This window comes from Crocuta crocuta, unplaced genomic scaffold, assembly GCF_008692635.1.
Source record: "Crocuta crocuta isolate KB4526 unplaced genomic scaffold, BGI_CrCroc_1.0 scaffold56, whole genome shotgun sequence".
In the NCBI taxonomy this organism is placed as follows: domain Eukaryota; kingdom Metazoa; phylum Chordata; class Mammalia; order Carnivora; family Hyaenidae; genus Crocuta; species Crocuta crocuta.
In genome coordinates, this window is record NW_027531334.1 from 6,785,937 (window position 1) to 6,798,360 (window position 12,424).

Genomic DNA, 12,424 nt, shown 5'->3' on the forward strand with positions numbered 1-12,424 from the left:
GATGGTAATAATCTCTGAGATTCCTGAGAATAATGAACACAGGCAATTAGGATTGTGTAGTCATTGAAAAGGTATACCATTAGTGCTGATTTATAAATGGTCAGTCCAATTTTTGGTTCTCTTATAAGTGGGGTGTCCATATGTCCCTATTTGCCTGGAGTAGTCTTAGATTATATCTGTTGGCCAAGTTTAATGATTAAAATTAATAATTTTATTCTTACTTTCTAAAATTTATGATTACTAATTACTACATGTCCTAGTATAAAAAAAATATATGCAGGTCTGGGTGATGGGTAATATGGTCACCATACTTACGAGCATAGCCATGTGGCTCCCAGAGCCCAATCTCTCCACAAGTGAATTGACAGACCAAGCTCTGGAACGTTCAAAGGGAGCCCACAGCAACGTGCAGACAACCCTCGTCCTGACCCCTTCCCTTCTCTCCAGCATCCCTTTTCTCTCTCTGCCTCTTACATATATTTACTAGCAGATAAAAGGTACAGCAGGTCTCAGTATCTTTTGACAAAAATGAACCCAAATGCCAGTCTCAAATTTAATTTCCTCTAGATAGATGTGGAGATTAACTTTTCTTTCTGAAAGAGATATCTTTAGTTCGACACTCATCTATGTTTCTGTATCGTGATTAAAATTACACCTTCTGTTTATTTTGCCGGCAAGGTTAATTTGATTACTTCTTTGGGGGTGTTTGGGCTCTTTTATTTTCTATTTTAAGATATTGGTATGACCGGGCTGTGATAAGTGTGTTATTCTATAAAATTCTGAAGCCATGTGTGCAACTTGAAACTAAATGGGCCCACGGGACAGTCGGGACATTGGGTTAACGGATACAGGAGGCCAAGAGGGAAGGAAGATTCTGTCTCTCCTTTGCTCAGGTGGGTCATGTCTTGATCTCAGTTTCCTGCCTCCACAGAGTTGCCAGGGCTTCTTGGCACATGCAGTTTTCTCCTATCCGGTACTGCTTTTGACACTTTCTATTCCTTGTATACCTTTAAATATGCTAAGTGGTCCAGACTAGGAAAGAGAGTTACACAGCTGCGTGCTCTGTCTTGATGTGATCTTTTATCCTTGGATGTTATAATAAGAACTACTTTTAAAAATCTGTTATGAAAATGCATGAATATGCCACAAATTAAAATAGACCAGAAAGCTAGGAAGTGAAAGGTAACTGTCTCCTTCCCCCACCCATATCCTGTTCCCACTCCTGTCTGTTCCTTAGGTGTCTTTTCCGGAAGTATGCATACACAACACACACACACACACACACACACACACACACACACCCCACACGTTTATGGAGATCTTCTATATCTGAAATATACTTCCTGAGCTCTTTTGTCTATGGAATGCAAGCCACCAGGAAGCCACACAGAGTGAGTGGGGAGGACTCAGTCCAATCCCCTCACAAATACAGAGCCGCAATTTGTCTCCCTGACTACGGCTTCTCCCTGTTCCAACCCTCCCTGAATGCCAGAGCCATTTTCCTAAAATACTGCTTCCCTCACATTCTCACCCTGTCTGCGATGTTTCCTGTCGTGTTTATTCCTAAATTTCTCTGCCTAGCTTTCTAAGCTTTCCTTTATTCTGCTCCCTTCTATCTATTCAAATGTTTATCATCATCATCATCATCATCATCATCATCATCATCGTCATCACATATCCTAAATCTGAATGCCTACCTGCAGAAAGTAAGTTTCATCTTTTTCTCCTGGCAGATTTCACCCTCGGTCCCATTTCTGGGCTTTTGTTCATTGCTTCCCTTGCATAGTTCTCTTCCTTCTACCTCAGGAAATGTCCCCACAAATTATGGCTAGTCCTTCCTCGTGTAGGGGAGGAAACTGAACCTAGAGGGAGTTAAGTGATTTCCCACAAGTCATATGCCTATTTTCTGGCAGACATAAAATGGACTCTTTAGCCTGGACCACGAATCTTAGTTTTAAACCACATTCCTTAGATCCCAGAGGTGCTATTGCTGGACACACCCAAACCATCAAAAAAAAAAAAAAAAAAAAAGAGTAGATTAAGTTCAGCAATGCATTGTTTTACTGGGTTTGTTCACTGTCACCCACGTGTGAAATAGGAAGTGATTGGTTTCTTCTGCAGGGTTTAGACCATGGTGCTGATCAGTCCTCAGGTGCAGCATCAGAGCTAAATAACCATGGCAAGTCCAGCTCTACCTTCTTGTCTGTAAAATGGGCAAATAACAGTTGCCATGTAATCTTGAGTGGAAAGGAAGAGCCTAAGACTCCTTTGTCCAATTAGAGAGAACGACCTCTTATTTTGGACCAGATTGCATTTCTTCTCTTTGTTATCAAATGTAAAGTGTGAAGATCAAAGATAAAATAAGTAAGGTGTTTGGTACAGAGTGAACACGCACTGAATTTAGCCCTGATACTTTGCCGAGCCGAGCCACCAGCCCCTCCAAGACTGGCGCTTGTCTCACCTGATCTGATGATCTCCACCACTCACACCCACTCATTGCCTTCAGCACACACCCTGCTTCCCACTTCCAACCTGGGCTTCCCAGCTGCTTCCCAAACGTCTGTTGGCCAGGAGTGTTGCAGGATTCTTTATCTCAAAACCCAGGCTTTGTTGTCTCATGGCTTCGAAGAATGAAGACATGGACACATAATGAGTAGCAGGCAAAAGTTTATTAGAGTATATAAGACCAGAAAAGAAGAATAGTAGGAAAGCTCTCTTTACAGAGAGGGGGCATTCTAAAGAGAATACGCATGACTATAAGGGTCCTTGTTTTATAAGGTTTTGGTTAGCCCTCCCCTTCCCCCTGTTCCCTCTCAGGTCCAACCCTTATTGGCCTGATAGCTCTGGGCGGTCCATTCCTGATTGGCTCATTTACATTGTATGAGGGGGTGGCTAAGGCCATACTTAGGTCTTTTGTCAAATTCCTGAGGGGAACCTGAAGGAGAGTAGATGGGGTCTGTTAAATTAAAAATTTTTTAATGTTTTATTTATTTTTGAGAGAGAGAGAGAAACAGAGTGTGAGCAGGGGAGGGGCAGAGAGACAGGGAGACACAGAATCAGAAGCAGGCTCCAGGCTCTGAGCGGTCGGCATAGAGCCAGACGCAGGGCTCGAACCCACAAACCGCGACATCATGACCACAGCCGAAGTTGTACACTTAACCGACTGAGCCACCCAGGCGCCCCTGGAATCTGTTACATTAAGAGGAATCTTACACCTAAGGGGGTTTGCTATGGTCAGACACTCCCAGCATTGTTCCAAAATAGGTGTTTTTCCCCACTGAGGGACCTCAGGTCCTATCCTTTCCCTCCCTGCCTACTGAATCCTATCTTTTCCTATCATACGTAGTTTTGTATCCCCTCTGCTCCCAGACACTCCTCTCTGTGGGATACTCACACTGACACTCCTGTACTCTCTAAAGCTGAACGTTAGTCAGAATGGCTTCTTTGTCACCATATTCTGGCTACAGTGTTCCCTCTACCTGGATGCACCTAGACACGTGGAAGCCCTTCCTCCACTCCTATCAAGGCACCTGCTATTCACAACTGGCTGTTTCTCAGTCTGGCCCATTCCACCACCTGCCACAGCCAGGACTTTGCGGTTCAGGGTTGCACTGTGACTCTCATGAGTCCCAGGCACTTTCGCCTCTGGGGGCATCTTCCTTCACAAAAAGTATTAAAATCGGGTTTTACAACTGCATTGGCATAAAGACTAATGAATATAATGCAGGATGGGTTAATGTTATATTTATGTTTTCATTCTGCTTTTAAAAAATTTTTAATGTTTATTTGTTTTTGAGAGAGCAAGACAGCGTGAGCAGGGGAGAGGCAAAGAGGGAGGGAGACACAGAATCTAAAGCAGGCTCCAAGCTCTGAGCTGGTAGCACAGCTTGAACTCATGAACCATGAGATCATGACCGGAACCGAAGTCGGACACTTAACCGACTGAGCCACCCAGGCGCTCCTTCATTCTGATTTTAAACAAAATTACTATTCAGCTATTTCTGTGGGCCCCTGAAAGTGTCATGGACTCTAGGCACTGTCTCCTGTGCCTAGTGGGTGAGTTGGCCTTGCTACAGTGAGATGCTCTTGAGTCCGGCTTTGTCATACACTTGAGACATGCAGAGATAGAGGAGGCAGGGAGGTAGCTAAAAAGAGTTAACCCTTCTTGGTCTGTCTATAGTGAACAGTGTCTTGGATTGATGCCTGATGTCCCATGTCCACCCATTTCTTTCTGCACCTATCTCCTACGGAGTGAATCCTTGCAGCTCTCTTTCAGGCCAAGTGGATCACTTGAAGAAGGATGGATCTGTCGGAGCTTGGAGAGGCTGCGGCCTTCCTCAGAAGAAGCCAGGCTGAGCTGCTTCTGCTACAGGCCAAGGCCTTTAATGGTAAGACTTGTGGTGGCTGCTGTCTTCACTTTATTTTACCGCTTCTGGGTGGCAGCTGAGATACTTGATTGGTTGAGAAGAGTCATCCGTCCTGCAATCTAAGTTATTTGCTTGGGATGCATTTGCCTCTATGGACCTTAGAATGGGCAAGGGAGTTGCTGAGTGGCCCGGGTAGGGATGAGTCTGCAAGGGAGAGGAGGATGGCTGGGAGGCAGAACAGGCCCAAGCCCTGCTTACTCGTTTTCTCTCTGTGACAGCACAGACACTCCCGGGAATGGGCCAGATAAAGCCTTTCTCAGAAACCCCTCAGCATGGGTGAAAACAGACAGGGGCCTGGGGCCTTGACCCTAGGTGGGGATGGTACACTCTAAGGAAGAAGGAAGGAAAAGCTTTGGGAAGTTATCCCTGCTCCTCCTCCAACTTTTCTAATTTTGGAACTTGGCCCTCTGGCGGCCTTCCAGGTCAGCAAGGTCACTCAACCAACACTCAATAAGAGATAATTGGGAGACTTGCTCACCCTGATGAAAAATCTCTTGGTGGTTACAGGCAAGGACGAAGGTTAATGAGGATTTACCCTCAAGATAAAGGCTGAGTTCTACATTAAAATCTCTAAATAAATGTCACATTTTGCCCTCCTTTTTTATGTGGCTGGGCTGCATGGCTGTCTTCTGAATTTCAGCTAATTAAAGATTTCAAGTCAGATTCACAGTGTGATCTAGCATCAAGCCACCTACATATCTTAATTCCAAAATTATTCAACAATGCAATATAAATGCTGACTGTTGTTCTAGTACTCAGAATTAGTCAACATTAGACTTTAATATGACCAATTACAATTCAAACCAGTTATGTAGGACATTATATTTCCATTATAGACCAGTCCTGGATCCATTCCCAGTTTCCAGTCATTGGATTTCATTACTATGATTGGATTTTAGAGTAGCTAATTATAATCCGTCAAATCAAATAGGTAACAGAACTATCCCTGAGGTCAGAACTGGTCATGCAGAAGCTTATCACAGGTAGTCAGATAATGACGGACAAGATCGTAGTGGTGCCAAGTGAGAAAATAAAAATTAGACCAAAGCATTAGAGATAATTGGATGATGCATTTAGTAGAATTAGCACTGTAAATAATTACTTAAAACATAGCAATAATTTTTAATTAATTTTTCTTGGCCAAATGGTTTTCCTCATAGAAATGCAGTAGCGGCAAAAAAGATGAGCATAAACAAAAGATTTTCATTCCCCTGAGTGAGTAGACAGTGGAGTTTGCTGTTTTGAACTCAGGCCAAACGGAAGCAGTGTGATCAGAGTATTTGGCAAGTAGTCTTGGTTTCAAATTTCTGGACTCCATCCTCTCCAGCTGTGTAATTAGAGCACATCACTTCACTTTACTAAGCCTTGGTTTCCTCATCTGTCAAATAGGATGATGATACTTGCCCTGCCTACCTTCCTCCACAGAGACCTACTNTGGAAGCAGTGTGATCAGAGTATTTGGCAAGTAGTCTTGGGTTTAAATTCCCTGGACTCCATCCTCTCCAGCTGTGTAATTAGAGCACATCACTTCACTTTACTAAGCCTTGGTTTCCTCATCTGTCAAATAGGATGATGATACTTGCCCTGCCTACCTTCCTCCACAGAGACCTCCTGTGACAATAAATGTGAAAACAAACAAAAGTACATTGTTATCTGACCTGAGAAGGAAAACTAGAATTTTTGGGTGTCAAAGAGAAGGTGTGCTTTTAGAGATAAACACAAACACCATTCCAAAGCTAAACGTAGATGATTTTTATGTTAGAACCCATAAACAATCGATCTGTTTAGAATGGCTACCAAACGAAATGTAGTATTTCCATAATCTTAATAGTATAGAAAAAAGACTGGAAAGAAATGCTTCAGATAGATAATAGTGACTATCCCTGAGTTCCATCATAGGTGATATTTTTTCAGTTTTATTTACTTTTTTTAGTAATCTCTATACCCAACGTGAGACTTGAACTCAGACCCAAGATCAAGACTTACATGCTCTTCCAACTGAGCCAGCCAGGTGCCACATGGGTGATTAAAAAAAATTTCTTTATGTTTCTCTACTTTTTCATTTTTCTCCTATAAACACACATTGCCTTTATATTAAAGAAAAGATATTTAATCGTCTAAAAATATGAAGTCATATAGGCAAACCTCCTGAGTTTACAGATGGGAAAACTTAGGCCCAAAGAGCTGAGGCCCAAGCTTTACACTCTGTTACTAACAAAACCAAGACTAAAATCCAGATGGCCTGATTCAAACCCATTGCTCTTTACATTTCCATGTCTGCAATTATTCATGAATGCAAAAAAACTTAAAACTTAAACATCGAGTTCTTTTACTTTATCTCTAAAGACATCCTTCTTAGGGACTGACCCTCAGGTAAGGGTTTCCAAAACTTCTCCCTCACCGTTTCCAGGAATGATAAGGGAAAGGGCTAATCATGAGGCAGGTGATGAACCTAATCTTGAGAGAAAAATTGGAGGAAAAAAGCGAAGCTGTAATGGAAGAGCTCTGATTTAGGAGGTGGGTGATCGATTTAATTTCTAGAGTCATTATTCTAATGACTGTCACTAATTAGCTATGTGACTACGGACAACACTCTTAATCTCTTTCCTCAGGTTTTTTTTCTAAAATTAAAAAAAAAAAGTGGAAATCTTGCCAGGTATATCCATGTTTCTTTCTAGTGATAACATTTGGTGTAAACTGCAGTGCATTTATTTACCTTAAACACACAATTTATGCAAAATAGGTGCTTTTTGAAAACTTGCCTCTTTTCACAGACCTAACACAAAGCAAAATCCGTTTCGTAAAAAAGAGACCAAAATAATAAATAGAATGCAAAGCCAGCATTTAAAATGCAAATGCCAACTGGAAGCAAATGCAAAATCAGTTTGATAGGAATACAATAATCTTCTTGCCCAGCAATTTTAGTAGTGAATTGGTTGTAATTAGGGAAACAGGGAAAGGAGCACAGCGAAGACTGGGACAGCAGGAAAGTAGTGTGCAACAAACTTCTTTGCAGAGACAGACGTGGTGGAAGGAAAGGCAAATGGTGCCCCACTTCACCTCACACTGTCAAGTCCTACTGTGCATCTCTGGGGAGGGTGTGTGGTGGGGGCTGCCTGTCCAGCACCAATGAGGCCTCCTGACTTTTGTTTCATGTGCTGGGGTGGTGATGGAGTTGGCAAGACCCTCCCATGCCATGGTTGTAATGGGGTTTTCCCTATCCACAAGTTCGGATTTTCCCTCTTCCAGCCAAATGCTCTCCTCTCCCCTCCCTCTTATTTACTTCAGGGACTGTGACTTGGGACTTCCATGAGCTTCTGGTAAGACTCACTTTTCCTTACAAGTAGGTTTCTTATTCATCTTCCCTGGCTATCTGTCTCAGGTGGGAGAGAGCCTGAGAAGCATCTAAGTGAGACCCAGAAAAGTCGTCTCAGGTGTTATAGGAGTGTTTCATTTCACCCGAAGCTCCTTATTGGTTAATCGCATTGTGGAGGGCTGCTTTGCCTCAGAGTGGGGTGTGGAAGTGAAGGGGCCAAGGAGAGAAAAACAATACATAGTGGGAAATAATATGTAGCTGTTATGCTGTATGGCAAAAATAACCCATATTCTCTCCCCTCGGCTCCCTACCTCCAATTCTACCATGTAATTTCAGAGCAGGCTTTTATCCCAATATTAAAAATAAGGTCTAAAGAAACCCTGAAAGACAGAAGTGACCACAAACCTAATTTTCACTTAATCGTAACCAGACCTTTCTGAGTGAAGTGTTTTGGACGGGAGCTGGGAAGGGTGAGGCGCCAGGACAACCACTCAGGACCTGGGACTGTGAGTGGGAGGTAAGTGTTAGGGCTCGGAAAAATGGCTTGTAAGGTGCTGGCTAGTAATTGTCTTGCAGCAAAATGCTCTGTGATGTTCCCAGCCTCTGCTTGCTCAAGTGTTTCTTGTTCCTACAGTCAGTGTGCTGGACCATCTACAGGATGAGCTTTGATGATTATATCTAACTCTGCAATTTCCTGTATTGGTGACTCCAAGTCACCAAGCAGAAATAGCAGAAATGAGATCCTATCTATCAGTACAAAAGCGCCCAATGTATATTTTGTACAAGTACTGTGGTTATACTCTTTTTTTTTCCTCTGTAGGGAAAAAGAAATGCTGGATTCGTGACGGCAGAAATGCATATGTTGAGGCCGAGGTTAAAGGGAGTGAAAATGATGGCAAAATAATTGTTAAGACATCAGATGGAAAGGTAAAGGGATCTTTCTTTCATCTCAGGGATAACTAAGTTCTCCATTTAATCAAACGATTAAATATAGCCTTTCTCTAACAGTTTAATTAAAAACCTAGTGTAGGAGGGGTACCTTGGTGGCTCAGTTGGTTGAGTGTCTCTTGATTTCGGCTCAGGTCATGACCCCAGGGTCCGCACTGAGTGTGGAGCCTGCTTGGGATTCTCTCTCTCTTTCTGCCCCTCCCCCACTTGTGCACTTGCTCTCTCTCTCACACAAAACAAAACAAACAAAACACCTGGCATAGGAGATGCCACTGATACCCGTTTGGAAACTTTGTACATCTTTGAGAATCTCCTCCACTTCCTATCTAAGATTCAATGACGAGCACTGAGTAAATCAGAGTAAAACAATTGCCAAGTGGTAAAGATCATGGACCCTAGAACTCACGTTCTCTGCTTCTTTCATCAATATTTCAAGTCTTCTTGTTTTCAAAAGGCGCCTCCTTGCAGTGAATAATGACCTGAAGAATTCCGAAACAAGGTTTGAATAGCACAGTGCCCGAGAAGCCAAGAGATGGGGGATGGTCAGTAATGCCAAATGTTTAAGAAGGCAGTTAAGGCCTTGGAAAAAGAGTTTCAGAATTAGGAGGTCACTTATGACCTTTGAAAGAGGTTAGTAAGGCAAGTGTTGGGCATAAGCTAGTCTGTAAGGTGCCATGGAGGGCATGTGAAGTAAATCTGTAATGGCTGCAGCCTCTTCTCCCTGTCACCAGGGCAGCAGGGTGACACTGAGCAGACAGTCCACTCTCAGGACCTTCACCTACATTACTGAACTCAGGTTACCTGCCATCCCCATGGTGGTGAGCTGGGCCCTATTTATTGTCTGACTCAGATGAACAATTCCTGGTAGATTTTATAGATGATTCCTTGCCCATATTAACAACTCCGATTCTGCTTCAACTCCATAACAGATATAACCCTTACCAAGAAAGTTCATCTTTTTTTACGTCCTTATCTTTGCATCTAGGCAATTTATTTTTTTTGAATTGTTTTTATTTTATTTTTTGAGAGAGAGAAACCGAGCGTGAATCAGGGAGGGGGAGAGAGAGAGTGGGACACAGAATCCAAAGCAACGCTGCAGGCTGTGTGTCAGCTGTCGGCACAGAGCCTGACATGGGGCTTGAACTCATGCACGGTGAGATCATGACCGGAGCCAAAGTCAGATGCTCAACCGACTGAGCCACCCAGGTGCCCCTACATCTGAGCAATTTATAATCTAAAGCATTGCCATTCGAGATGGCAAAAATTCTGGAGGCTACTTATAAATTACTATGTATGGTGTCTCAATAGGTCTTTTTGACAGTATCTGGCCATAAAAAAATCCCAGAATAGGTAGATTTTATATGACTAATGTAAATAAGGGAAGAACTTGGGCATTACCAGCAGGAACATATAAAGGTGGCCAAGAAAAAATTTGGAGTGTCCTAAATAAGGAAACAGAGGGGCCCGTTAGCCTTGGGACTCTCTCTTATTAAAAGAGAGAAAGTAGATCTGAATGTCTCTTTTCCATCGTTGTTTATGCCAACTTTTTTTTAAGCAACTTGATTGAGATATAATTTACATATCATTTAATTCACCTCTTTAAAGTGTGCAACTCAGCAGTTTTTAGTATATTTAAAGGCTATGCAATGATCACTGTAATCTAATTTTAGAATATTTTTATTATCCTCAAAAGAAATCTTGTGCCCATTAGCAGTCACCTCCCCTTTTGTCCCCTCTGATCTACATTATTTCTCTATAGATTTGCCTTTTCTGGCATTTCAGATAAATGGGATCATACAACACATGATCTTTTGCGTCTGGCTTCTTTCCCACTTACCATAATAGTTTTGGAGTTTGTTCTTATTGTAAGATGTATCAATACTTTATTCCCTCTTATAGTTGAATAATATTCCATAGCATGGGTGCACCACATTTTGTTCATTCATTCACCACGTGACAGACTCTGAGGTTGTTTACATGTTTTGGCTATTAGGAATAATGCCACCATGAACATACGTGTGCAAGTTTTTGTGTGGATATATTAATTTCTCTTGTATATATACCTACTAGAATTGCTGGGTCATATGGTACCTCCTATATTTGGCATTTTGAGGAACTGCCAAAATGTCTTCCAAAGTGTCAAGATAGTACAGGTTGTTTATATGATACAAGATTTTTTTAAAGGGAACTAAGGGAGTTGGGAAAGGTTTGAGGAAGCGGATAGGTCTTGAACAAAGTCTGAAAGAATTCATCTGCTTCCTCAGCCCTTCACTCCAAATTTCTTCTTCTAGATTTTCTAATCATTAAGAAAGGTGCCAAAATCCAATGCAATATGATGTGTGTGCTCTCAGAGGCAACCAGAGTCAGTGAGGATCCATAGGATTGCAGCTCTGCAAGATAGAATATTTTGATTCAACAAATTTTTTTTTAAATGTTTTATTTATTTCTGAGAGAGAGAGAGANATGAACCGCGAGATCATGACCTGAGCCGAAGTCGGATGCTTAACTGACTGAGTCACCCAGGCATCCCTCAACAAACTTTTTTAAACTTCATCTTTAGGCAAAGAGTGATCGTGGGCAGGAGAAACACCTGTTTCTTTCATTAGGATTGGTTAAACTTCTGGCCCCATCTTCTCATAGGCATCTTTTTTTTTTTTTTTTTGACTCTTTGAAGAATCTTTCCAATGCATGGCAAAATGAAGGAACATAAAATAGGAAAATACATATTCTATTTTTCTCTTCTCTGCAGAATCTGAGTGTCAAAGAGGACGAAGTTCAGCAAATGAACCCCCCACAGTGTGAAATGATTGAAGATGTGGCAATGCTGATTCATCTCAATGAAGCATCTGTGCTGCATACCCTGAAGAGGCGCTATGACCATTGGATGATCTATGTATGTATATATGCTTTACCGTGAAATATGTTGGCACTCATATTGGCAATGTCTCAGCCCTCTTTTGGATAAGAGCTTACTTTGAAATTAAGCACACTCACATGAGGATAGTTTTTTTTTTAATACTTTTATTTATTTTTGAGAGAGAGAGGGAGAGGGAGAGTACATGCGGGGAAAGGGCAGAGAGAGAGGGAGACAGAGGATCTGAAGCAGGCTCTGCACCAGCAGCGAAGAGTGGGACTCGAACTGAAGAACCAAGAGATCATGACGTGAGCCAAAGTCAGATGTTTAACTGACTGAGCCACTCAAGTGCCTCAAATGGGAATAATTCTTGAGGAATGCCCGCTGGAAAGGGATACTGTCTTAATATTTCCCCAATTTTATTTTGTCAACATTCATATTGCTTTCCCTAGGTTGTCAAGCTAAAGTAAAGGCATAAGGCTTGGAGCCTGATACACCAGTGTCCAAATGCTAGTTTTTTCACTTACTACTAGTTTTTAAGTTTCTTAACTTCTTGAGGTCACCTTATCTGTAAAGTGGGATAAGAGTGTTTGGCTCTCCAAGGTAGCCTGAAGGATTAAATAAGAGAATGTAAAACAGGCAGTGCAGTGCCTGTCACCTAGTTTGTGCTCAGTAAATGGAATGTTTTTGTTTTATTTTGTTTTGTTTTGTTTTGTTTGCCATCATTAAATTGGTGATGGTTGCTCAGATCCTTTGATTTACCCAGCACCTTTTCAACAGAAGCAGCACTGAGTAGATTGGGCCACAATGGTGGCATCTGGGATCCATTGTTCTAGAAGCCATGAAACATAGACAACTTGCTCCTTGGCACTTTTATTT

The 12,424-nt window shown here is 42.0% G+C and overlaps 1 protein-coding gene across 1 annotated transcript in view; it reads left to right on the forward strand.

Moving 5' to 3' along the window:
- Positions 1 to 4,300: 4,300 nt before the first annotated feature.
- The window catches only part of MYH15 (myosin heavy chain 15), a 150,184-nt gene continuing 142,060 nt past the window's right edge, over positions 4,301 to 12,424 (forward strand). Inside the window, exons 1-3 of the mRNA XM_077771823.1 lie at positions 4,301 to 4,388; positions 8,564 to 8,670; positions 11,441 to 11,584. Coding sequence (XP_077627949.1) covers positions 4,301 to 4,388; positions 8,564 to 8,670; positions 11,441 to 11,584 — 339 coding nt within the window. The remainder of the gene's footprint in view (positions 4,389 to 8,563; positions 8,671 to 11,440; positions 11,585 to 12,424) is intronic.